We start from the raw sequence: 26249 nt of genomic DNA on the forward strand, positions 1-26249 counted from the left end.
TTTGGTTAGGAGCGTAGGCTATGATGAAGTAAAATATTTGTAAAAATTATCAAATAAACACATTTCTATTTTACTTTCTATTGATTTATTTTTCTATCTCACTTTGCTATATTCATGTTATCAATTCATCTCTGACAACCGGTAATGGTTATTGACGTCCATAAATAAATTCATATTTATTTGCTTCAAAATGTGTTTTGCCAGTTTTATAGTAACTATGATATTCAAATGAGGTGTAAACAACTATAAGAATATATAATTCAATAATCACGTCAAAGTTATTAAGGAAAAAATGGTTTAAATGTAATGAAACGCTGTGTAATAATTATACAAAGATTAACTTACAGTATTCTATAATATTGCTAACATACATCAGGTTTATGTGTACATTTACACATCTAAAAAAATAAATATTACTTTATTACTAAACAAAAAGAATATATAAACATATAAAGAAAAAAAGGGCTGACATTTGGCCTATTCACATTATTAAAGATATATATCAAAGTGAAATACCAAAGTTTCAAGACAATGTATATTTACTGCAGTTGTGTTGTAGAGTTCACCGACTGGATGTTATATACTGTCTGTATGTGTACACAAAAGACATGCAGGATGTAGTGGTTTGAAGATTGTAATGCAGCCAATCAACTTTATTTTACTCACTTGCACAATTCAACAGTCCCCGAAAACACACACACACACACACACACACACACACACACACACACACACACACACACACACACACACACACAAAAACATGGAACTGGTCAGATGATGGCAATTAAGGCGTATTTTCTTCTTCGTGTCGGCTTAGTGCCTTTATTATCCGGGGTCGCCACAGCGGAATGAACCGGCAATTTTTCCAGCCAATTTTTACACAGCGGATGCCCTTCCAGTAAGGCGTATTTGTGTTCAATATAATTCAATAACTGTGATCACTACACTTAAAACAATATGAAACAATATAATAGAGGTTCTTTGGCTCATACTGATATATAACATCTTTATCACCCTCCCAACCCCAACAACAACAAAAAAAAAACTCTAAAGAACCATTGCACTGGTTCTAAATAGCGCTTACTATTTCTATGAACCATTGAAGAAACTTGCATGTGCATTGTATTGCTGTGACTGAGCTACCGTACAACCCTTTTCAAAGCTAGAGGTTTCCTTGATAATCTTTTATTGCAGTTGGCTTTAATTTTGGGTGGCACGGTGGCTTAGTGGTTAGCACTGTCGTCTCACAGAAAGAAGGTCGATGGTTTGAATCCCGGCTGGGTCAGTTGGCGCTTCTGTGGTGCTCCAGTTTCCCCCACAATCCAAACACATGCGCTATAGGGGAATTGAATAAACTAAATTGGCCTTAACGGATGAGTATGTTTGAATGTAAGAGTGTATGGGTGTTTCCCAGTACTGGGTTGCGACTGGAAGAGCATCCGCTGCTTGAAACATATGCAGGAAACTTAAAATATAAGTTGGCGAGTCATTCAGCTGTGGCGAGTCCTGATAAATAAGGGATTAAGTTGAAGTAGAATGAATGAATGGCTATAATTTGCAAGAAGGTCACTGGTTTAAGCCCTAGCTGCAGGAGCCCTGCTAGGGGGGAAGTTAGAACGATTCTAAGGGCCCACGCATTTTGCTAATAGTAGCCTGCTTTTGTAAATTTACATTAAAGCATTATAATCATATGATGAATAAACAAACAGCTTTTCGGGTTGGTGGGGCATCAGTTATGGTGTACAACTTGAGTACTGAAAATTATTTGACAACGTTGTCACTGTTAACGCAAACGAACTGGAAACTTATTACTTTTGGTTTATTTGTGTTGATTTCAAGTGACGTGACAGGAGAGTGCAGGTGTCGATTGTAAACGACGTCACTTGCATAGGAAGCGTTTGTGCCTAAGCATGCAAGCCCGAGCGTGCAAGCCTGAAGGTGCAAGTGCAACTTTGCAGCCAGACCCTTCTCGCATGTTTTCAAAGTGTTCGCGTGGGTTTCCTCTGGGTGCTACGGTTTCCCCCACAATCCAAAAACATGCGCTGTAGGTGAATTGAATTAACTAAAATGGCTGTAGTGTATGAGTGTGAATGAGTGTGTATGGAAGTTTCCCAGTACTGGGTTGTGGCTGCAAGTGCATCCACTGCGTAAAACATATGCTGGTATAGTTGGTGGTTCATTTCGCTGTGGCGACCCCTAATAAACAAGGCACTATGCTGAAGAAGAATGAATGAACACTCAGGTATTGGTACTCGGTATTGGTTCATACCCAGAGCTCAGGTATTGGAATCAGTATCAGGAAGGGAAAAAGGCAGAACATCCCTAGTGGAGCAATTTCAGGAAATTTTGTGTGCCATCTATTTCTTGACTTTGAGAAATCTGTTCTGCTCTTTGATCCTGATAGAACCTTCTCCAAGCCCAAATGCAGGGTACAGAGGTTCAGTGAAGGTGGTCTGGACTTTATAAAGGAGGGTCATTGTGTCAGAGACGCTGTAAAAGGACAGAATTCCTGCTCTGTGGTCCAGATACACTCCTATTCTAGAGGCAAGAGGGATATAGACTTGTTTTACATTATGTAAAAAACAAAATTGCTGCCTAAAATAGCCCAGTCTCCAGGATATTTTGTTGAAGCCAAATCTACAGTCACCTATTCCTTTACGTTGAATGCCTTTGTAGCAAACGGCTACAGCCCATTCATTTCCACTGCCCTCTACCTCCCAATAACAGCGACCAGTCAAACCCTCTTTACACAACACATATTCATAATGACTAAACCGCTCTGGGTGATCAGGATATTGCTGGACTTTAACTGAGCATGACACTTTCCTGTTGTTTTCTAACAAGAGTAGATGTTTGTGTGCCGTGTTTGGATCCAGATGAGGCTCACAGTGATCTGAAGATGAAACAGAGAACACTTGGTTTATAAAACACTGCAACAGATTATACACATTTTTTGACCTGAAGAAGCCACTTACACTGCAAAAATTCATTTGGAGTCTTTGGTTGTGGAGGATTTACTACATGAACGTTTGACACTTTAAAGAAGAAACAAAAACACAGCATTAATATATTTTTGGTGTAATCCTACTGAGCATAACTAATACAAAACATCAAAACAAGCAGACCTTCTCTGGATATTGCCTCTGTTTGCTGTTGACTGGCGTCCTCTAAAGCCTCTCTGAATAGAGGGAATGAAAGGTCTTTAAAAGACAGATGAGTGTGTGGAGTGAAGCTGGGAACATCTTCAAATGTGGGTAAAACACACACAGACTCACAGCTCTGAAATGACACAAATACAGCACTGTTTGCTTTGGGAAAAGACTGAATCAGTGACTTAGTACACAAATGTGTGATGAAATGCCTTGCATCACCTTCAGACAGTGGATCTGGTCTTCAGTAGTGAGCAGTTTGTGGATCTCTGCTTGTGTTTTTCTGAGTTGTGTCAGCTCTTGATGCAGATGTTGGTGAAGTTGCTCTGCTCGATCTGTCTCCGTCTTCTCCTGAGCTCTGATCTGCTCTTTAATCTCAGAGCGTTTCTTCTGCAGAGAGCAGATGAGCTCAGTGAACACCTTCTCCATCCTCTTGATTGCCTTCTGAGCTGAACTCTGATGGAGACAGAGAGATGTGATCATACAGAGACAACAGCCTAAATACTCCATTTTTGTGAACAGATTCATTCATTTCACACAGCAGAATGAACCACCAACTATCCCAGCAAATGTTTCATGCAGCAGATGCCCTTCCAGCAGCACTGGGAAACACCTATACACTCTCATACTCATACACTACAGCCAATTAAGTACCGGAGCAACCAGAGTAAGCTCACGCCAACATGGGGAGAACATGCAAACTCCACACAGAAATGCCAGCTGGCATTCTTGCTATGAGTGCTAACAACTGAGCCACTATGCCACCTATACCTGAATGCGTATCTGCAGAAACAGTCATGTGTACTACTAGCCCTGTTACAGAATTAATTTTGTGCTTTTCATCCATTGATGAAACAAATACATAGTGAACTAGAATATTTTTATGATCTGATATTATTATTTTAAGAAGGTCGCTGGTTCGAGACTCGATTGCATTTTCAGTGCTCTGAACATCTTCATAAGCATTATAGGTAAAGCCAGGGCCGGAGTGGGACTCTTTTTCAGCCCTGGAGTTTCAAGCCTCAGACCGGCCCACCTCAGTTCACCACTGACTATATTAAAATAAGGTTATTTCCAATTCAGTTTCTAATTACACTATCACGTCTTTTTTTGAGAAAACAGCTCTTTTAGAACTTCAAATGTTCAACAACCCTACCAGTATTATGTCTTAACAATAAAAATGAAAAAAAAAAATTGTTACTTAGACAAAGACCGAACGCAGGTTGGCCGCGTCATAAATTAACGTACTAACCACTGTACCACAACAGCTGTATGATGAATTGTGACTTATCTAGTTATATCATCATTAACCTGCAGGCTGCATCTTGCTCACGAGGCTACGAGAAAATAGATAAAAAGAGCAGAGCTGCGGTAAAATAATGAATGAGAAGGCTGTGGTCAAGTAAATAAATAAATTATTTTTAAAAAGTGTGACTGCTGAGAGCAACAGATTCTGGAACTAGGGACACCGGCCCTCGCGGCCAAATAACGGACCGGCCCACCGGGAATTCTCCCGGTCCTCCCGATTAGCCAATCCGGGCCTGGGTAAAGCTCTGCATCTTCTGAAACTCACTTTAAAAGGCTTGACAGCTTTACTGAGTTCCTGTTGACCTTTCTCTCGCTCCTCGATCAGCTTTACACACTCCACCTTTATCTTCTCCAACTCTTTCTGAAAATGTGTAAAGACAAAACACAAAGATAGAAAAAGCATGGCGAACTTATTAAATGTCAAATCAAATAAAATGAAAACTGTTCTGTGATAATTAATTTCAACTCAGGGAAATGACACAATTAGAGTTCATTACCTTCTTATTGGTCCATTCTGAATCCACAGACACCACACTGTGGTTGTTATGACCCTCAACCATGCACAGGTAACAAATACACTGATGATCATCCTGACAGTAAATCTCCAGCGGTCTTCCATGACTGGGGCAGATGTTCTCCTGAATGTGTCTGGAGGCGTCCACTAGTTTGTGCTTCATAAACGCAGGAGACTCATAGTGAAGCTGCAGGTGAGTTTGGCAGAAGGAGGCCAAGCACTGCAGACAGGACTTTACAGCTCTGTTCTTCTCTGTAGTGCAAACATCACAGTCCACAGCAGCAGCAGCAGCAGCAGCAGCAGGCGTCTGTAGGGTCGTCTTCTGCAGCGTCTCCATCATCTCAGCTATCAGAGTGTTCTTCTTCAGTAGAGGTCTCTGACTGAAGCTCTCTCTGCATTGGGGACAGCGGTACGGCGGCCCCTGCTCCTTCAGGCTCCAGCAGTCAGTAATACAGCTCATACAGTAACTGTGTCCACAGGGAATCGTCACCGGCTCCTTCAGCAGATCCAAACACACTGAACAGCTGAACTGATCCACATACTCACTTGAGGACAACTCAGACATCTTTGAAGATGCTTCAATAGAAACTGCTCTGCCAGGGGAAATCATTATGATTAGTCCACATGAAAAAGCACATGTAAAAATATACATGTTTAGTTTTAAGTATCAACATACAAGATTAATCAAGCAAAACTCTGAATGCATTATCATATAAGGTCAAGAGGCTAAAGTATTATCTAATGTTAATATTTTAAATATAAGCAAAAGGATTGTGTATGATGTTCTTACCTGTATGTACAGAATGAAAAGTCAAATATTTCCTCCGTGCTGCTTTAACCACACTAAACAAGTGGGGGTCCTTTTATAGGCAAATGATCAAGAGGCAGAGGAATAAGATTCGTTTCTCTTAAATTATAAACACTCTGGTTTTTACTGTGTGTCTGTGAAACCGAACAGATAATTATTTTTATCTTAAAAAAACATGACTTTGCAGTTTTGTTGCTTTCACATTTGTTCTTGGCTCAAAATCATATTGCTATCTTCTAAAACACACACACAATATTAGTCTGTCCAATAACTGATAGCAAATATAGCTGTAAGTGGCAGTCATCAGGTCCGGTAAAGCCAACTGGACACTTAGAGTTAAAAATCTATCAAAACAACATGAAGATTGAAGATTAAAGGTGAATTTATGGTTTAAATATGTAAATCAAACTGATATCAGAATCTTGACACGGTGTTGATTCAATGTAAATTGAGCACCAAATGTCTGGCTATACTAAATCACTTGCAGTGTGGTATTAAGTTAGTATTTATATGTACCCAGATACCAATGGCACTGCTGTCCAAACTGAATTCAAAATGATGTCAGTTTCAAAATAAATGCTTGACTACTATTTGATAACAGGCTGAGAAACAGATCCTGTCTCTTTTTAAACATAAAGAGTCTTTACAATGAAATATTACCAATTTTATTTACTATATTGCTCTTCATTTTAATTGAACTGTATGTATGACAACTGTTTTCTGAATTCTTTGGAAACTTCTATTGATAAAACAAATTGGTAACACTTTGGTCTAGTACCAATTCTTAACTACTGACTAATTTCCTTCCCTATTGTAAGGCTTGAAGCTTACGCTGCTATTCTGAACTAATAATCGGAAACAGAAAGCAGTTGAAGGATGGCGTGTTTAAATCCATTATTTATCTGACTCCATTGTAATTAATCTGACTCCATTAAAGTTATCATCGTTAATAAAGAGAAAGAATCTCTACGCCTTAAAGGAGGCAAAGTTGTTTATTAAGTTACATGTTTAAATATACAGACAGTAGAATGAAACAAACTAACATACTGTATTAAGAAATTAGCAGTAATCAATGCACTGCTGAGCAACAAAGACAGTGAAACTGCCTTTGTTAGCATATGAGGCTACGCACTGGTGTGCGGGAGATGCAGAGTAAAAGCCATTCTCCCAGATCAACAGTTACCTTTCCCTATTATACCCTGAGCAAAGCATTGTCAAACATGAGTGAAAACCAACCCCCAAAACCAGCTGAACATGAGAGCAAAGTTGAGGAGATACTAAGGGGGTGAAGTACATTAACATACTCTCCTCAGGCCATGACCCAACAATAGTAAATATATTATAGATTGAAATACAATTAATCGATGTCTCTGTTGATTTCATCACTACAACACTGAAGTCATAAACTGTCATATGACACCAAACATGACAAAGATATCTGAAGGAAGAACACGAGCAAATGAATTGTGTATGGTGAAGAGCACATGGTTACTGTAAGCAAATGGCAGAGATGTGTATCGGAGCTGTGAGGAACTCTGCCTCACCAGGAGGACCCATCCCATGCTTGGAATGTCTTAGTAGTCCTTCATTAGCATAGAAGGAAAAGTAGATAATATTTTCTCAGCTTACACTATCATTAAAATATTAGCTGTTTATTAGAACTTATAAAGTATGATCTTATTCTACATCCCTAAACCAACCCAATACCTAAACACAACTACATTTATAACTACTAATAAGCAGCAAATGAGCAGTTTGAGCTAAATGTCTTTAAGGGTTTGTTAATAGCAAGAATTTTACCTCAAAATAATTTGTGAAACTTTCTGAATCTATTAAATTGTATGAATAAACTGTATTTGTTTCAGGCATAGCTGAAACTCAAGACAACGTGAATAAAAATGTGCAAATATTTTGTCTTTGTGTCTTAAAAGGTGGACAACAAGTTTCAGCTCAGCAGTTTTGTGTTAAAATTACTTTTTCACCTGAATCACTTGATAGATTTACACAAAGTTTGACATGTACCATTTAATAGACATTTATGACAAAACATTATCAGAATATTTTTAATTAGTCAAACCACAAAGCAGATACTGTATTCATTTTGTAGAGCGCAATAAACGTATTACACAGTATCTTTTAAGCAACTTCATGAATTTATTTTGCATGAATTTGTACAAAGGCACAAAAAACAACAAACATATGACCAATACTATCAAAAATGTTAAGAAAATCTCCAAAATACATGCAATTATTTAATAGTATAATACGTGTTCTTATTGTGTAGCTGAGCTCACATTATGAAAGACTGAAGGGCTTTTTATGCAAAAACAATCCAGCTAGGTGCACATTATCCTGCTTATTACACAGCTACTTTCTACAAGACTAAACAAGAATTTCAGAAACTGCTGATCTACTGGGATATTCACACACAGCCATTTCTAGGGTTTATAGAGAGTAATCTAAAAAAAGAGAAAATATCCAGTGAGTGGCAGTTCTGCGGGCCACTCTTGTTGATGCCAGAGGTCAGAGGAGAATGGCCAGACTGGTTCTAGCTGATAGAAAGGCAACAGTAACTCAAATAACCACTCTTTACAACCAGGTCTGCAGAAGAGCATCTGTAAACGCACAACACGTTCAACCTTGAGGCAGATGGGCTACAGCAGCAGAAGACCACACTGGGTGCCACTCCTGTCAGCTAAGAACAGGAAACTGATGCTACAATTCACACAGGCTCACCAAAACTGGACAAAAGAAGACTGGAGAAATGTTGAGTCTCCATTTCTGCTGCCACATTTGGATGGTTGGGTCAGAATTTGGCATCAACAACATGAAAGCATGAATCCATCCTGCCTTATATTAACAGTTTAGGCTGCTGCTGCTGGTGGTGGTGTAATGGTGTTCAGGATTTTTTCGGGAGACCAAAATCTCTGAGGAATATTTCCAGTACTTTGTTTAATCTATGCCATGAAGGATTAAAGCAGTTCTGAAGGGGGTTTAACCTGGTACTAATAAGGTGTACCTACTGAAGTGGCCAGTGAATGTACATCCGAATGTGGCGATACGCCAATCAGAATCAAGTATTTTTATAACACATAAACACGTAAGAGTGTGCTTAAATGTGGAGCGAGTTTGCCTTTTATTTCTGGTCTTTGAGAAACCTCTTCTGATTGATGATCCTGATAGAACATTCTGCAAGCCCAAATGCAGGGTACAGTAGTTCAGTGAAGGTGGTCTGGACTTTGTGGATTAGAGTCATTGTTTTAGAGATGCTGTAAAAGGACAGAATTCCTGCTCTGTGATCCAGATACACTCCTATTCTAGAGGAATCAAAAACAGGGATTGAGACTTCTTCACTATTATGCACAAAGAAGATATTCTTCTGAAAGCGGCTCAATCTCCAAGACTGCTTATTGTAGCCAAGTATATTGTCATCAGTGTTTCCTTTACGACTGATTCCTTTGTAACAAACTGCTACAGCCCATATTTTGCCACTACACTCAACCTCCCAATAACAGCGACCAGTCAATCCCTCCTTACACAAGACATTACAGTATACAGCAAACCGCTCTGGATGATCAGGATATTGCTGGTCTGTATCTGAATATGATATTCTCCTGTTCTCTTCTGACAGGATGAGTTTTTTGTGTGCAGTGTTTGGATCCAGAAGAGGCTGACAGAAATCTGAAGAATGAACAAAAGTACAAATATTAAAAAGTACATATTGTTTTCAAAATGGTCAAATTGTGACAGATAACATTACACATCTCAATTAATGACTATTTGCCTTGGGAAAGTAGAACAGTACAACTTACACTGCAAAAAATCATTGTATGTTTTTGGTTCTGAAGGCTTTACGGTGTGAACATTTGACACTGAAAAGAAATAACAAAGCAAACATGGGATTTTTTTGGTTTGCTCATATAAAGTATGAATGATACAACATTTTAAGGTATTCAGACCTTCTCTGTATATTGCATCTGTTTGCTGTTGACAGGCGTCCTCTAAAGCTTCTCTGAATGTTGAGATTGAAAGGTCTTTAAAAGACGGATGAGAGTGTGGACTGAAGGGAACCTCTTCAAATGTGGGTAAAACACACACAGACTCACAGCTCTGAAAAGATTCAATTAAATTGTTAAACAGTAAGTTTGTGTACTAATATGCTGTATATTGTGATGAAATGCCTTGTATCACCTTCAGACAGTGGATGTGGTCCTCAGTATTGAGCAGTTTGTGGATCTCTGCTTGTGTTTTTCTGAGTTGTGTCAGCTCTTGATGCAGATGTTGGTGAAGTTGTTCTGCTCGATCTGTCTCAGTCTTCTCCTGAGCTCTGATCTGCTCTTTAATCTCAGAGCGTTTCTTCTCTAGAGAGCAGATGAGCTCAGTGAACACCTTCTCCATCTTCTCCACCGCCTCGTCAGCTAAACTCTGGTGGAGACGGAGAGACATAATCATACAGAGACAGAGGCAACAGCCTAAATACTGTATTCATGTGAACAGTTTCCACATTATTTGCTAATACGTTATCATTAATTGTGTAGAAATACAAACGCTGATCAAGCATACTATCAGTCACATTAATTGGGAAAGAAAATTAAACATTTTGCCTGTTTATGATAGGAGAGATTTGTCATTAATGCAAATAATAGTTTTTTCGTCTATCGTTTAAATCTCTCCACACTTTTACGAGCACTATACAGTAAACAGCACTGCATTTTCTGATACTTACTTTGAAAGACTTGACAGCTTCACTGAGTTCCCATAGACCTTTCTCTCGATTTTCAATGAGCTTTAAACGCTCCACCGCTATCTTCTCTAATTCTTTCTGAAAATGTGATTACACAAAAATCAATGAAGGTAGAAATAGACTCCTGAAATTAAATAGTAAGGAATATAAAAAACCTTTTATATATATATATATATATTAGTAATATAATTTAAATGACGGCATTAGCATTCATTACCTTCTTATTAATCCATTCTGAATCCACAGACACCACACTGTGGGTTTTATGACTGTCAACCATGCACAGGTAACAAATACACTGATGATCATCCTGACAGTAAATCTCCAGCGGTTTCCCATGACTGGGGCAGATGTTCTCCTGAATGTGTCTGGAGGCGTCCACTAGTTTGTGCTTCATAAACGCAGGAGACTCATAGTGAAGCTGCAGGTGAGTTTGGCAGAAGGAGGCCAAGCACTGCAGACAGGACTTTACAGCTCTGTTCTTCTCTGTAGTGCAAACATCACAGTCCACAGCAGCAGCAGCAGCAGCAGCAGGCGTCTGTAGGGCCGTCTTCTGCAGCGTCTCCATCATCTCAGCTATCAGAGTGTTCTTCTTCAGTAGAGGTTTCTGACTGAAGCTCTCTCTGCATTGGGGACAGCGGTACAACGGCCCCTGCTCCTTCAGGCTCCAGCAGTCAGTAATACAGCTCATACAGTAACTGTGTCCACAGGGAATCGTCACCGGCTCCTTCAGCAGATCCAAACACACTGAACAGCTGATCTGACCCACATACTCACTCGAGGACGACTCAGACATCTTTGAAGATGCTTCAATAGAAACTGCTCTGCCAGGGGAAATCATTATGATTAGTCCACATGAAAAAGCACATGTAAAAATATACATGTTTAGTTTTAAGTATCAACATACAAGATTAATCAAGCAAAACTCTGAATGCATTATCATATAAGGACAAGAGGCTAAAGTATTATCTAATGTTAGTATTTTAAATATAAGCAAAAGGATTGTGTATGATGTTCTTACCTGAATGTACAGAATGAAAGTGGGGGTCCTTTTATAGGCAAATGATCAAGAGGCAGAGGAATAAGATTCGTTTCTCTTAAATTACAAACACTCTGGTTTTTACTGTGTGTCTGTGAAAGCGAACAGATAATCCTTTTTATCTTAAAAAACATGACTTTGCAGTTTTGTTGCTTTCACATTTGTTCTTGGCTCAAAATCATATTGCTATCTTCTAAAACACACACACAATATTAGTCTGTCCAATAACTGATAGCAAATATAGCTGTAAGTGGCAGTCATCAAGGTCAAGTACAGCCAACTGGACACTTAGTTTTGAAAATGTATCCAAATGACATTAAAATTGGTGATTAAAGGTGTATTGATGGTTTAAATGTAAATCAAACTGATATCAGAAACTTGACATGATGCTGATTTAATGTAAATTAAGCACCAAATATTTGGCGACTGTTAATCACATGCAGTGTAGTATTAAGTTAGTATATTTATTCACCCCGCTGCCAATGGCACTGCTGTCCAAACTGAATTTAAAATGATGTCACAGTTTCAGGATAAATGCTTGAATACTATTTGATCACAGGCTAAGAAACAGATATGGTACAATGGACCAAAACAAGGACATACTATTGTATTCACTATATTACAATAGGCAAAATAATGTCTGTTCATTTTATTGAATAGCACATGACAACATGACAAATATTTTCTGAATTAATCAAAGACATATAAAACACAAATACTTTTGAAATCTAAATCCTCCAAAGGATTGTTAGGCTGCATTAATTAGGGCAACCAGAGCAGGGCACACTCCACAAAAGATATAATTTGAATGGCATCTACGCTTATGTTAGTCTGTTTTCAATTATCCCAAGGTCTCCGTTATCCTAGACCAGGCCGTATCCTGAGCAGATGCTGTGGCAGTCATGGAGGAGTGAAGAGCATGAGACTGATTTGTGAAAGACCCAGTGACAAACGAGTCTTCGCATTGATCCTGCAGGCCAGCCTGTGACCTACTCACACCTGCAGCGTCTCCACACTGGACATCCAGCGTTCTCCAGCCTCCGGAACCTGGACTGCAGCTCTGCACAAAAAGTTTGGTCATAGAATAAAAGTTTGGCGCGTCCATAGAGGCGACCTAGGCGGAGGGCAGCATCCCCGACACTACCTGCGCCCTCAGTTATATCCGTGTCTAAAGCGGCGGAAGAGAGGGCGGCGTCCCCGACACTACCCTCAGCACCTGCGCCTTCAGTAATATCCGCATCTATAAAGAGAATAAAGAGGGCAGTGTCCACGACACTACCTTTCCTCAATTATATCCACTTCTAGTGCGGTAGAAAAGAGAGGGTGGCGACTTTCACTTTAGGGTTGAGGGCAGCGTGACCATCCTTTGCCTAGAGCGGCAGTTCAGCTTTCTTCCTGGTCAGAGGAGAAATGGTCGTGCTCAACGGCTTGTTTCTCTCAAGGTTAATTGGTGAAGTTTTCTTCTTCACCACTGGCTTGCTTGGTTTGGGACTTGTGGAGCTGCGTATCGATGGATTTGCTCTTCAGTGTTTGGACTCTCACCAGTGAAAATTAAACCACACTGAACTGCATAGCACTGAACTTCAACTCTGAAAACTGGACTGACAGTTTCAATTTACTAGCACTTCTAAGATAAACTACTTTGACACGATCTTAAAAAAAGCAGTTTCAGCTACAAGTTTTAGCTAATGGTTTGGTAATCTAGTGAAAATCTTTGTATGTAATAGTGATTGTATCTTAAAATAAAGTGTATCATACAGATTCCACTATAACCAATTTCTGAAGTACACATCTGATAATAAACTGAAGACCTATTCAGTGATATTCAATTTGAGAGTCTCAACTAACCATATCATATCCACCTTATGCCTTTTTTCTTAATGTTTTGTTTATTTAAACTACAAATAGCATTTAGATTTAAACATACACGTTTGAGTTCAGCAGCTAAATCTGGAACTGTCAGTGAAATTCATTTTTGGTCTTTCTCAACTATCCTTGGTTGGATTATCTTGACTGAAGAACCATTTCCAGTTATAAACGCAGGGTACAGTGGTTCATTGAAGGTGGTCTTGACTTTATAAAGGAGGGTCATTGTGTCAGAGATGCTGTAAAAGGACAGAATTCCTGCTCTGTGGTCCAGATACACTCCTATTCTAGACGCAAGAGGGACACGGACCAGTCTGTTACCATGTATGAAACAGAAATTTGGTAGACAATAGCCCAGTCTCCAGGATATTTTGTTGAAGCCAAATCTACAGTCACCCATTCCTTTACGTTCAATGCCTTTGTAGCAAACAGCAACAGCCCATTCATTCCCACTGCCCACGACCTCCCAATAACATCGACCAGTCAATCCCTCTTTACACATCACATAATTACATGGATCAAATCGCTCTGGGTGATCAGGATACCGCTGGACTGTATGTGAATATGAAACCTTCCTGTTGTCTTCAGACAGTTTGAGTTCTTTATTTACAGTGTTTGGATCCAGTTCCGGCTGACAGAAATCTGAGGACAGACGCCCACAAAAATCATTACTAATAATAGTGTTTTTATCTAAACATTGCACTGTTTATAATAACTTTGTATTTCTAAAATGCTATTTGCTCAACTTACATTGCAGGAATTGATTTGGAGTCTGTACAACATGAACGTTTGACACTGAAATGAAAAACACAATAATTTAATAAGGTTAATATTTTGTTATAAAGTTTGTTTTTTTAATGTAAACAAAAACATGTGAAATGAGTGATTTTCTCAACGTCATGAAATGTAAATGCGGTTTACTGGATTGTCCAACCTCAGTCCTGGAGGGACGGGGTCCTGCACACTTTTGCTCCAACACACTTCCCTGGAAGTTTCCAATATACCTAGAAAGAGGTTGATTAGCAGGTTCAGGTGTGTGTTTAAGTGGGGTTGGAACTGAAATATGCAGGACACCAGCCTTCCAGGACCAAGTTTGGACTCCCCTGATTTAACATAACACCTTGTGGCTGTTATGTCATGGTATGTCATGGATTCAGGATTATTATGAGCTATACACTACCTGACAAAAGAAAAGTCTTGTTGTCTATCCAGGTTTCAGCAACAACAAATAATAATAAACTTGACTTCTAGTTGATCATTTGGTATCAGAAGTGGCTTATATGAAAGGCAAAGGCCTCTACATTACACTTATTTTACCTAAATAAAATATGATCATGCCTTGATTCTTAACGATTTAATTAAGACAGCAACAAAGGGGTCTGATTTTGCTTAGATGAGTCTTGTCACTTAAAAGAAATAATATACAGTATAGAATGTAAATTCATGCTGCAGTGGAAACAGAAATAATATTGTGTCTGACTCGCATGAGCTTGTAGGACTGCATCCATACATCTCTGCAATGACTCAAATCACTTTTTAATAAAGTCATCTGGAATGGCAAAAAAGCGTTCCTGCAGGACTCCCAGAGTTCATCAAGATTCTTTGGATTCATCTTCAATGCCGAATCCTCCATCATACCCCAGACATGCTCAATAATGTTCATATTTGTTGACTGGGCTGGCCAATCCTGGAGCACCTTGACCTTCTTTGCTTTCAGGAACTTAAAAGGCAAGTATAAGGTGCGCTATCCTGCTGAAGAATTTGCCCTCTCCTGTGGTTTGTAATGTAATGAGTTGCACAAATGTCTTGATACCTCAGGCTGTTGATGTTGCCATCCACTCTGCAGATCTCTCGAACACCCCCATACTGAATGTAACCACAAACCATGATTTTTCCTTCACCAAACTTGACTGATTTCTGTGAGAATCTTGGGTCCATGTGGCTTCAATAGGTCTTCTGCAGTATTTGTGATGATTGGGATGTAGCTCAACAGATAATTCATCAGAAAAATCGACCTCCTGCCACTTTTCCAAATGAACAACTGAAGTCAAGTATGAATTGTTACTCTCACAACTGGGATCGATGACAAGACTTTTGTCAGGTAGTGTAGAAGAAATAGTGTTAAAGATGACCATTTTCAGATACAGAATCATTCTAATACCCGATTTGGAATATCTGACTATAACTTACAGTTCAACATTTATCATATTTAGATACCATCCTACACACTGTATATTACACATTTTATATTCATTAGCATTTGCACCTTCTCTGCTTATTGCATCCGTTAGCTGTCGACAGGTGTCCTCTAAATCCTTTCTGAATGCTGAGAATGAAAGGTCTTTAAAAGACAGTTCAGTGTGTGGGGTGAAGCTGGGAACATCTTCAAATGTGGGTAAAACACACACAGACTCACAGCTCTGAAAAAACACAAAAGAATTAAGACTATATTTCATGCATGACATATGTTCTGTCCTGTTTGTACCTTTAGTATGTTTTCACATGAAAGTTTCTCACACGCATTTAATCATAAAGACACATCAGCTACTAATCACCTTCAGACAGTGGATCTGGTCTTCAGTAGTGAGCAGTTTGTGGATCTCTGCTTGTGTTTTTCTGAGTTGTGTCAGCTCTTGATGCAGATGTTGGTGAAGTTGCTCTGCTCGATCTGTCTCAGTCTTCTCCTGAGCTCTGATCTGCTCTTTAATCTCAGAGCGTTTCTTCTCTAGAGAGCGGATGAGCTCAGTGAACACCTTCTCCATCTTCTCTACCGCCTCCTCAGCTGAACTCTGGTGGAGAAACAAAGATGACAGAAGCTGAAATACTGTATTCATGTAACCAATTTCAGTTATATCTATTTATCAATTATCACAAATAATGTGATAGAGGAAACCCAGCAGAACACGAGGAAAACATGGAAACTCCACACAGAAATGCTAACTAGCCCACATGGGACTCAACACACAACGTATTTGGGACTCAACGTGCACAACGTATTTGAGGTGCGGGAGGGAGACAAGTAATTTCCGGGAGATTATCACTCATTTGCGGGCATCCGGGAGTCTCTGTGCAGTTTTGGTAGACTCCTGGAACTTTCGGGAGATTTGGGATATCTGCATGTAACATGAGAATCGCATGTGGGACCGATGTTTATTTCTATTTTTCTCTGATGCTCGAATTAAGTTATGTTTCTGTAATATACAAAAGGCAAGCTATCCTGTATTTTTCTACATAAAGGCTCGTGCACACTGAGACGTTTTTTGCTCGCGTTTTCCGTCGATGTTTAACGCCTCGTGACTAAATAAAGGGCGTCAATGTGATCGTGCACACCAACACGCAAAAGCGTCATTTTTAAAAAAACGCCTCATGCTCATTTTTTGGATTTGACGTGCCACGTCAAAACCTTCTCCACCAATCAGATTGGCCCTTTTGCTCACGTGCATGGAGCTGCTGAAGTTACAGTAAACAGCACTTGGAGGCGCTCAAGTGCAAAACTGTCAATGCGAGCGCACATTGAAGAAGATGCCCAGAGGCGATATGAACATGGAGCTGCTTATTGCACTGGTAAACAATAATCATTTCTTCATCGCTAGAGCTGGAGCTTCTACTTGAACCATCCATAACACCAAGCGTGTCAACTTTGTCTTCTTCTGTGTTACAAACGGGTGTCTGAAGCTTAAAGTTGTGTAGCGCCATCGAACATCAAGGAGTGATTTTGCATACTCTTCTGCTAGACGCCAGTGAAAATCGCTTGGGTTTGAATCTGGAAAAACGTCTTGAAAAACGCTGAGGATAAACGCAAACGAAAATCGTCCCGGTGTGTACGAGCCTTAACTCAATGCGTTACATGTCTTACACATAAATTTGGAATAAGCATGTGTAAGTAATATAAAACATTCACATATCTTTTGTAAGTTTGTTACTTGAGGTGTATAACGCAAGGGTGAAACGGTGGCGCAGTAGGTACTATTGTCGCCTTACAGCAAGAAGGTCGCTGGGTCGAGCCTCGGCTGGGTCAGTTGGCATTTCTGTGTGGAGTTTGCATGTTGTCCCAGTGGGTTTCCCACAGGTGCTCCGGTTTCCCCCACAAGTCCAAGGACATGCGGTACAAGTGAATTGGGTAAGCTAAAATTGTCCATAGTGTGTGTGTGTGTGTGTGTGAATGAAAGTGTATGGGTGTCTCCCAGTAATGGGTTGCAGCTGGAAGGGCATCCGCTGCATAAAACATATGCTGGATAAGTTGGCGGTTCATTCCGCTGTGCCGACCCCAGATTAATAAAGGGACTAAGCCAAAAAGAAAATGACTGAGTGAATGTATAAAGCAGGGAAAGAGTCCTCATAGAGAGAATGTTTACAACCTTGCTACAACATACCGTTAACACAAGACACTTTGCATGTCATAGATGAATTTTAACAAATAAAAACACTTACAGGTTGTGGCTTACAATCCATTGCCTCTGCTTGCTGGAGCTGCTCCTTTGAGAAGTTTTTAGCCAAATCCACCACTGAACTGGGAGAGATTCTGGAAGCTGTCCTTTGCCAAATGCTAGAGCTATATATTTATTATAATTCTCTGGAACATAATTCAAATTAAACTGTAAGCACTTTTCTCTTCGTGTCCTTTGGAAGCCCAAATACAAGAAACAGAATGAGGTCTGTAAAAATAGCAGCATTTGGACGGCATTTTTGCTCTTCTGCTATAACCTTACAGTGCTTCTGGCCACGCCTCTTTTATGTGGCCCACGCCACATAAAAAAAATCAATAAAGACTACTTTTTGTAGTCCCCAAACTTCGTTCGCTGTAGGCTTTTCTAAGCTACTTTTGTAAAAGCCAATAACTATGTTTCCACCCACCTATTTTTATGCGCATAAAAAAACAATTGATGGAAACGCCAAGACGCGCATAAATTTTAAAAATGCACATGCAAAACATATGTGCATAACTGACTAGGAAAAACGTTTTATTCGCATAAACTATGATGGAAACACTTTTACCGAACAAATTCCAGTATGCGCATTTAAAAAAGGGTCACACTTTATTTTTATGGTCCGTTTGTTAAATTAAGTAACATTACATCTACATGCTAACTAATTCTCATTAGATTATAAGTAGACTGTTACGCTGGGGTAAGGGTTAGTGTAAAGGCTGATTTATACTTCTGCGTCAAGTGCACATGTTTGCTATGGTGCAGCCTATGCATTGACGCATAGCCCTACGCCATGGCCGTTGGCGTCGCTGACGCGCACCTCTCAAAAAATTTAACTACATGTCGCAACGACGCGTAGCGCAAGCTCTGGGATTGGTCAGCTTGGTAGCACTGACGAGTCTGGGCGGGACCGAGAGCCGTGCGAGCCCGATGCAGTGATTGTTTACAAGTGTGGAGTCCCGTGAAGGAGTTCCGGAGGGAAAGTTTTGTTTTTTGTTTACCTCATGGGTAAAATTGTTGCAAGTCCGCTGGTTCCTGCCTCAAAATGAGTGAGTTTGAGCCACTTGTACATTCAGGAAGCGTTCAGAAAAAACAAAACACCAGCGAAGAAACTCGACACAGAGGAACATTAGCACCTCACTGCCAACTAGCATTTAGGAAGTGTTAATGCAAACCAACAGAAACAGCGCGCAGAAGTGCAAATGCATACCTACGCGCGTTGCATGCGCCAAGGGTTACGCCGATCACTTGACGCAGAAGCAAAACCAGGCTTAAGTTGACATGTACTTGCTAAGTTTCTTATAATAAGTTTAATGTCTGTTGAAGGAGCTGTATTAGCACATATTAAGCAGACAGTCTACCAATACTCAAATGAACCATTAAAATAAAGCATTACCAAAAAAAAAAAGTCATGTGATTTTGATAAGTAATGACAAAAATGAGTGGAATGAATAAACTAGCAGGCTGAGCACATTGTAAAACATCTAAAATGTTGTTTTGGTCGTTCTAAAATGCCTTAACCATTTCAGTATTAGTGTTATTATATTATTAACTACCTCCAGAATCAAGAGCATCTGTGCCCCGCGTCTCACGCCTTCAAATGCCACCACGGGCTTACTGCGTGTCAGGATGGTCTTCTGAGGCGCAAGTCATTTATTAAATGAAGAAAAGATTCACGCAGCTTCTCTTATCGCAGCAAATTCAGTTTTTACTGTTGATATTTGGCGCCAATTCTTCAGGAAGAAGTGCTTTATTCACACGTCTTTTATACGATATTCCAGTTGTGCGCATAAAATTTGATGAAAACATAGCTAATGTCTCCCTTCAACTTTAAGCGTATTACATTCAAATATGTTGTTTATGTTCACACAGCTGCATTACACATCAACTACAGTTTAAAATCTGATATCATAGTGGACCACCTTTAAGTTTATATTTTAGTACATCATTATTTATCTACTGTTATAAGTGTTGCCAGAAACAGGCTTTTGGTGCACACAAGAGGATTTTTAGTCTCTTGATTCCCTGCAATTGCTTCTTCATAGGATTCTGTAATAATGCGGTGTTGTATTTATTGTCTAATTCTCTTTTTTATTTTCTCTACATACTCTTTTAACAGTGCTGCATCTTCTGATAAATCTTACCTAGCCAGACCTTAGGACCCTGATCTACTTTACACAAAGATCTTTTTCCTTCTTTCTTTGAGGACAAAAATAAGTTTGAAAACCAGAGCATCTGTACTCTGTCTTATTTTTACAGAATGAAATATACTGCAATGAAAGATTTTTCTAATATCCTGCAGGCCTACATTGAAATATTTGAAAATATCTTGACACTCACTTTAAGAGACTTGACAGCTTCACTGAGTTCCTGTTGACCTTTCTCTCGCTCCTTGATCAGCTTTAGACATTTCACCTTCGTCTCCTTTAACTTTTTCTGAAAACGTTATCATACATAAAAAAATCAATAAAGAACAAAATGTACACCTTGACAATCATATTAAATATTAGTAATTAATTTATAAACTTTTTAGCTGACATTATTAACTCAGGAAAATGACAACAATTAGAGTTCACTACCTTCTTTTTGGTCCATTCTGAATCCACAGACACCACACTGTGGTTTTGATGACTGTCAATCATGCACAGGTAACAAATACACTGATGATCATCCTGACAGTAAATCTCCAGCGGTCTCCCATGACTGGAGCAGATGTTCTCCTGAATGTGTCTGGAGGCGTCCACTAGTTTGTGCTTCATAAACGCAGGAGACTCATAGTGAGGCTGCAGGTGAGTTTGGCAGAAGGAGGCCAAGCACTGCAGACAGGACTTTACAGCTCTGTTCTTCTCTGTAGTGCAAACATCACAGTCCACAGCAGCAGCAGCAGCAGCAGGCGTCTGTAGGGCCGTCTTCTGCAGCGTCTCCATCATCTCAGCTATCAGAGTGTTCTTCTTCAGTAGAGGTCTCTGACTGAAGCTCTCTCTGCATTGGGGACAGCGGTACGGCGGCCCCTGCTCCTTCAGGCTCCAGCAGTCAGTAATACAGCTCATACAGTAACTGTGTCCACAGGGAATCGTCACCGGCTCCTTCAGCAGATCCAAACACACTGAACAGCTGAACTGATCCACATACTCACTCGAGGACGACTCAGACATTTTTCCGCAGATAGAAACTGCTCTGCCAGAAGAAAATCATTAATGAAATATGAATCCACATGTAAATCATTTATAAAGAGCACATCTAAAAGTCTACCAAATGCTTAAGTTTTGTGTGTCAACGTAAAAGAATCGAAGCGCCACTTATTAAGATATAACGTGAAGACTGCAGGATTATTAAAAAAATAGTTACACTAATATTTAAATAATCTTTTTAAATGTTAGCAAAATGATATTGTAATGTTCTTACCTGTTGAAAAAAAGTCAAATATTTCCTCCGTACAGCTTTAATCAAACTAAAGAGTGTGAATCTCAAAGCAACAACTCGAGTGGCAGAGAAATAAGTTTCGTTTCGTTTCTCTCGAATAGCAAACACTTCCTGGTTTTCAGCGCGCGCGCGCGTGTGTGTGTGTGTGTGTGTGTGTGTGTGCACTGTGCAGTGAGAGCGTATAGGCAAAATTTGAGCAGACGATCATAATTCATAAAACCATGACTTTGCAGTTTTGTTGTTCTTCACTCTGTGCTTTGCTCAGAATTGCTACAAACTACATGCAGCTATATGTGAAACTCATAAATGGTTTCTACAAAAAAAAGTCTTTCAAAATTAATTCAATCATGATCACAGATATGCATTCATGGGTATATTTTACTTTCAAAAGTAATATATTATATTTATATCTTAAAACGAGTCGAAAGGCCCACCATTTTGTCTCGTTTTAAGATTTTAATACATTACTTTTAAAAAGTAAAACGCTAAAATAACACAGCCATTTACATTACTTTCAATAAAAAGTAAACAAAAAGTAAACACAGGAGAGGGCAAACTCTTCAGCAGGATAGCGCTCCTTCTCATACTTCAGCCTTCACATTAAAGTTCCTGAAAGCAAAGAAGACAAGGTGCTCCAGGATTAAACAGCCCAGTCACCAGATATGAACACTATTGAGCATGTCTGGGGTAAAATGAAGGAGGAGGCACTGAAGATGAATCCAAAGAGTCTTGATGAACTCTGGGAGTCCTGCAGGAATGCTTTCTTTGCCATTCCAGATGACTTTATTAATCAGTGATTTGAGTCATTGCAGAGATGTATGGATGCAGTCCTACAAGATCATGATGGAGTCAGACACAATATTTATTCTGTTCACTGCAGCATGACTTTATATTCTATACTGGACATTATTTCTGTTCAGTGACAAGACTTTTGTCTAAGCAAAGTCAGACCTTACTGTCCTAATTAAATAATTCAAAATCAAGGCATCATCATATTTTATTGTGGTAAAATAAGTGTAATGTAGAGGGCTTTGCCTTTCATATAAGCCAATTGTGATACCAAATGATCAACTGGAAGTCACGTTATTATTTGTAGTTCCTAAAACTTTGATAGGTGGCAAGACTTTTGTCAAGTAGTGTACATCTTTGAAATGAAGCAATAATTTTATTAACTTTCCACAACCAATACATAAACAATTTTACCCTGACAGCATGCGGTCTGATGACGAGATCCACCATAGATTCAGACATAGATTATTACAAGCTAAAGCAAATATGTCAAAATAGTACTTTCAAATTCCAAGACTACATAAGATGCAAAACCACTCTATTCATGAGCTGCATAATTATTTATTTATGTTACAATTGGAAGATTCTCTAGTGACTGCTGTAATTTCCTCGTTGGTGTTTAAGACATTAACATATTTTTGATCATCCAAATAACAGTTTGCATTTTGATTTAAATAAATATACAGTGCTCAGGATAAATGAGTCCGATCTCTGTTTTAAATTAATATATTCTCTAGCAGGGATGCCCAAACTAGGGCCTACAGCCCAAAGTTGGCCAATGGTAACTTTTGATTTGGCCCGCCATCCCATCTGAGAAGAGAGGGAGAATGTTAGGGCGAACGCCTTTAACAGGGATGGTCATAAACGTTTGTTTTTTTCATTGTTGAGAATAAACTGCCAACTATTCCAGCATATGTTTTATGCAGTGGATGCACTTCCAGCTGCAACCAAGTACTGGGAAACATCCATACACACCTATTCACACACATACGCTATGGCCAATTTGCTTTCTTCAATTCACCTATAGCACATGTGTTTGGACTGTGGGGGAAACCGGAGCAAACCCAGCCGAACACGAAAAGAACATGCAAACTCCACACAGAAATGCCAACTGACCCAGCTGGGATTTGAACCAGTGACCTTCTTGCTGTGAGGCAACAGTGCTAACCACTGAGCCAGCCCTACAGGAAGTGCAATTAAAACTATCAATTATGTTAATTCTTCAATCTGAGCTGTTCTTTTATCAAAGATTCTGACAGAAGAACCTTGTCCAATTATAAACGCAGGGTACAGTGGTTCAGTGAAGGTGGTCTGGACTTTATAAAGGAGAGTGTTCGTATCAGAAACACTGTAAAAGGACAGAATTCCTGCTCTGTGATCCAGATACACTCCAATTCTAGAGAAGCAACCAGCTTTAATACGCACTTGAACTTTATTACGTATGTAAGTGATATTCTGCTGTAAGCGGTTCAATCTCCAGGATACTTTATTGAAGCCTAGTTTACAGTCGTCGCTGTTTCCTTTCCGACTAATTCCTCTGTAACAAACCGCTACACCCCATATGTCCCCGCTGCACTCGACCTCCCAATAACAGCGACCAGTCAAACCCTCTCTACACAAAATATAATGAAACCAATCAAAGCGTTGTGGATGATCAGGATATGGCTGGACCTCATCTGAAAATGAAACTTTCCTCTTCTCCTCAGACAGTTTGAGTTCCCTGTGTGCTGTGCTGGAATCCATTTGCAGTTCACAGTAATCTGTGAAGGATGAATGCACAGAAACACAGATTTATAAAGTGTATTAGGATTATTTTCAAATATAGTGTGGAAAAAAAATACTTACATTGCAAAAAGTCGTGTTCAGACTTTGGTTGTGGAGTCTGTACAACATGAACATTTGACACTGAAACGTTCAGAAAAAAACAACTGCACTGTTAATATTTAGTTCTGTGAATGATACATTCAGTTATTTTCGATGTAGAAGAAGCACTGAAACCTTCTCTGCTTATTGCATCTGTTTGCTGTCGACTGGCGTCCTCTAAAGCCTCTCTGAATGCTGACAATGAAAGGTCTTTAAAAGACAGATGAGTGTGTGAAGTGAAGCTGGGAACATCTTCACATGTGGGTAAAACACACACAGACTCACAGCTCTGAAATGACACAAATACAAACACTGTTTGCTATGGGGAATCAGTGAGTTAAGTATACAAATGTGTGATGAAATGCCTTGCATCACCTTCAGACAGTGGATCTGGTCTTCAGTAGTGAGCAGTTTGTGGATCTCTGCTTGTGTTTTTCTGAGTTGTGTCAGCTCTTGATGCAGATGTTGGTGAAGTTGCTCTGCTCGATCTGTCTCCGTCTTCTCCTGAGCTCTGATCTGCTCTTTAATCTCAGAGCGTTTCTTCTCCAGAGAGCAGATGAGCTCAGTGAACACCTTCTCCATCTTCTCCACCGCCTCCTCAGCTGAACTCTGAAGATGGAGACACAAACATGTGATCACGCAGATCATGGCTGTCACACTGATAAACAATGATGCAGTAGATGCAATTTCTTTTCTTAATTCTGGTGCTGAATCTTACTGCACAGTCTACCTGTATTGAAAAATCAAAAAGTGCACACTTTTTGTTTTAAACTAATTTATTTTTAATAAAAGAACACACAAAGATTCATACTTTTAGATTTTTTGTAGCTTCACTGAGGTCCTGCTGTCCTTTCTCTCGCTCCTTGATCAATTTTAGACACTTTAACTTCATCTCCTTCAACTCTTCCTAAAGATGTTAACAAAAAAAAAGAATGTAAAAATAGTAAAAACAAACATTACGCCTTCTCAGTCTGGTGAACAGTGAAAATAACCACTTATAAACATGTAATGTAGTTGTTAGCTCCTACATTACTGAATATTCTTGCTAATAAAAGCATTACCTTTTTACTAGTCCATTCTGTATCCACAGACACCACACTGTGTCCTTTATGATTATCAGTGCACAAGCAGCAAATGCACTGATGATCATCCTGACAGTAAATCTCCAGCGGTCTCCCATGACTGGGGCAGATGTTCTCCTGAATGTGTCTGGAGGCGTCCACTAGTTTGTGCTTCATAAACGCAGGAGACTCATAGTGAAGCTGCAGGTGAGTTTGGCAGAAGGAGGCCAAGCACTGCAGACAGGACTTTACAGCTCTGTTCTTCTCTGTAGTGCAAACATCACAGTCCACAGCAGCAGCAGCAGCAGCAGCAGGCGTCTGTAGGGCCGTCTTCTGCAGCGTCTCCATCATCTCAGCTATCAGAGTGTTCTTCTTCAGTAGAGGTCTCTGACTGAAGCTCTCTCTGCATTGGGGACAGCGGTACGGCGGCCCCTGCTCCTTCAGGCTCCAGCAGTCAGTAATACAGCTCATACAGTAACTGTGTCCACAGGGAATCGTCACCGGCTCCTTCAGCGGATCCAAACACACTGGACAGCTGAACTGATCTACATACTCACTCGAGGACGACTCAGACATCTTTGCAGACACTTCAAAACAATCTGCCACATGTAAACACATGCAAACGCTTAATGAATAACCACATGTAAAATGTACTAAATTCTAACATCCAACATAAAAAATAATTAATGCATCAAGTAATAACATGACAGTAAGAGATTACAACACATAATTATCAAACAGTAACATTTAAATCGCTTTAAATGTCAGCAAAATGAGTTTATAAGATGTTCTTACCTGGTTTTACAGATCAAGTCAAATATTTCCTACATACAGCTTCGACCAAACTAGAAGAGTGTGGATCTTCAAGCAGAGACTCTAATGGCAGAGGAATAGGTTTCATTTCTCTGGAATTCTAATCCAAACACTCCCTGGTTTTTAGTTTGCATATATGTGTGTGTGTGTGTGTGTGTGTGTGGAAAGCAAAGGTTAAGTCAGCAGACAATAATCATATAATTTACAAAACCATGACTATGTACTTTTAATGTTCGTTGCTCCTATTTTTAGGTTTAGAATCATATTGCTTTTTTTCATGCCAACACCAATCATCATACTGTCTAATAACATATAGAAAATGTTTCTACACTAAACAAAATATGGTATGTTGCTCTAACCTAGCCCTAGATCAAATATGGACAATACTGGGTTAATTTGGTTGGGTAGATATGATTGGGTTAATTTTTTTCAATTAAGTTTA

General features: G+C 39.4%; 4 protein-coding genes across 16 annotated transcripts in view; all 4 read right to left on the bottom strand.

Annotated features, from left to right (window-relative positions):
* The window catches only part of LOC110437702 (E3 ubiquitin/ISG15 ligase TRIM25), a 49427-nt gene extending 42476 nt beyond the window's left edge, over positions 1-6951 (bottom strand). The window contains exons 1-7 of one of the 3 annotated variants that reach the window (XR_015509916.1): positions 5765-6951; positions 4958-5567; positions 4726-4821; positions 3375-3608; positions 3129-3282; positions 2979-3038; positions 1960-2896 (exon numbers count right to left, since the gene is read on the bottom strand). Coding sequence is in view for 2 of the 3 variants with exons in the window: in XM_087284735.1 (XP_087140861.1) it covers positions 2361-2896; positions 2979-3038; positions 3129-3282; positions 3375-3608; positions 4726-4821; positions 4958-5539 (1662 nt within the window). In the remaining variant the exon portion in view is untranslated. Of the gene's footprint in view, positions 1-62; positions 2897-2978; positions 3039-3128; positions 3283-3374; positions 3609-4725; positions 4822-4957; positions 5568-5764 lie in introns of those variants that run through there. The other 2 variants (XM_087284735.1, XM_087284736.1) reach the window with 2 other exon arrangements.
* A 965-nt stretch (positions 6952-7916) lies between these two features.
* On the bottom strand, positions 7917-11699 carry ftr76 (finTRIM family, member 76). Of its 3 annotated transcripts, none has more exons than XM_087284710.1 (7): positions 11548-11699; positions 10744-11350; positions 10509-10604; positions 9974-10207; positions 9742-9892; positions 9595-9654; positions 7917-9463 (listed from the first exon to the last, which is right to left on the bottom strand). In XM_087284710.1, the coding sequence occupies exons 1-7, from the start codon at positions 11697-11699 to the stop codon at positions 8919-8921; spliced, it is 1845 nt and encodes a 614-aa protein (XP_087140836.1). In that variant the 3' UTR covers positions 7917-8918. The 3 variants fall into 3 exon arrangements, with proteins under 3 accessions (XP_087140836.1, XP_087140837.1, XP_087140835.1); XM_087284711.1 differs by having other exon boundaries at positions 10744-11345; positions 11548-11665; XM_087284709.1 differs by lacking the exon at positions 11548-11699 and having other exon boundaries at positions 10744-11490.
* Positions 11700-12199: 500 nt separating this feature from the next.
* ftr77 (finTRIM family, member 77) lies at positions 12200-23815 on the bottom strand. Of its 8 annotated transcripts, none has more exons than XM_087284732.1 (8): positions 21264-21525; positions 20438-21030; positions 20199-20294; positions 15987-16220; positions 15698-15851; positions 14366-14435; positions 14182-14226; positions 12200-14073 (listed from the first exon to the last, which is right to left on the bottom strand). In XM_087284732.1, the coding sequence occupies exons 2-8, from the start codon at positions 21011-21013 to the stop codon at positions 14034-14036; spliced, it is 1215 nt and encodes a 404-aa protein (XP_087140858.1). In that variant the 5' UTR covers positions 21014-21030; positions 21264-21525; the 3' UTR covers positions 12200-14033. The 8 variants fall into 8 exon arrangements, with proteins under 8 accessions (XP_087140858.1, XP_087140857.1, XP_087140859.1 ...); XM_087284731.1 differs by having other exon boundaries at positions 20438-21035; positions 21264-21462; XM_087284733.1 differs by having other exon boundaries at positions 21073-21400.
* Positions 22427-25951, bottom strand: ftr73 (finTRIM family, member 73). 2 transcript variants are annotated; one of them, XM_087284713.1, is made up of 7 exons: positions 25790-25951; positions 24995-25593; positions 24745-24840; positions 24309-24542; positions 24069-24222; positions 23916-23975; positions 22427-23830 (listed from the first exon to the last, which is right to left on the bottom strand). In XM_087284713.1, the coding sequence occupies exons 2-7, from the start codon at positions 25568-25570 to the stop codon at positions 23280-23282; spliced, it is 1671 nt and encodes a 556-aa protein (XP_087140839.1). In that variant the 5' UTR covers positions 25571-25593; positions 25790-25951; the 3' UTR covers positions 22427-23279. The 2 variants fall into 2 exon arrangements, with proteins under 2 accessions (XP_087140839.1, XP_087140838.1); XM_087284712.1 differs by lacking the exon at positions 25790-25951 and having other exon boundaries at positions 24995-25726.
* Between the last annotated feature and the right edge of the window lie 298 nt (positions 25952-26249).

The sequence above is a fragment of the Danio rerio genome, chromosome 15 (assembly GCF_052040795.2).
Source record: "Danio rerio strain M-AB ecotype USA chromosome 15, GRCz13ab, whole genome shotgun sequence".
NCBI classification, from domain to species: domain Eukaryota; kingdom Metazoa; phylum Chordata; class Actinopteri; order Cypriniformes; family Danionidae; genus Danio; species Danio rerio.

What these genes read in the sequence shown, in the direction of transcription:
- ftr73 (XM_087284712.1), bottom strand. Translation starts at nt 25,612, where the DNA reads ATGTGTTTACATGTGGCAGATTGTTTTGAAGTGTCTGCAAAGATGTCT. An exon ending in AGATGCAATAAGCAGAGAAG is followed by an intron (nt 23,976 to 24,068) that starts GTTTCAGTGCTT and finishes TGAACGTTTCAG; the next exon opens with TGTCAAATGTTCATGTTGTA. An exon ending in TGAACACGACTTTTTGCAAT is followed by an intron (nt 23,831 to 23,915) that starts GTAAGTATTTTT and finishes CATCCTTCACAG; the next exon opens with ATTACTGTGAACTGCAAATG.
- ftr77 (XM_087284727.1), bottom strand. An exon ending in ACCAGATCCACTGTCTGAAG is followed by an intron (nt 15,852 to 15,986) that starts GTGATTAGTAGC and finishes GTGTTTTTTCAG; the next exon opens with AGCTGTGAGTCTGTGTGTGT. An exon ending in GGATGCAATAAGCAGAGAAG is followed by an intron (nt 14,227 to 15,697) that starts GTGCAAATGCTA and finishes TTTTCATTTCAG; the next exon opens with TGTCAAACGTTCATGTTGTA.
- ftr76 (XM_087284710.1), bottom strand. Translation starts at nt 11,699, where the DNA reads ATGTTTTTTAAGATAAAAAGGATTATCTGTTCGCTTTCACAGACACAC. An exon ending in AGATGCAATATACAGAGAAG is followed by an intron (nt 9,655 to 9,741) that starts GTCTGAATACCT and finishes ATTTCTTTTCAG; the next exon opens with TGTCAAATGTTCACACCGTA. An exon ending in ATACAATGATTTTTTGCAGT is followed by an intron (nt 9,464 to 9,594) that starts GTAAGTTGTACT and finishes TTCATTCTTCAG; the next exon opens with ATTTCTGTCAGCCTCTTCTG.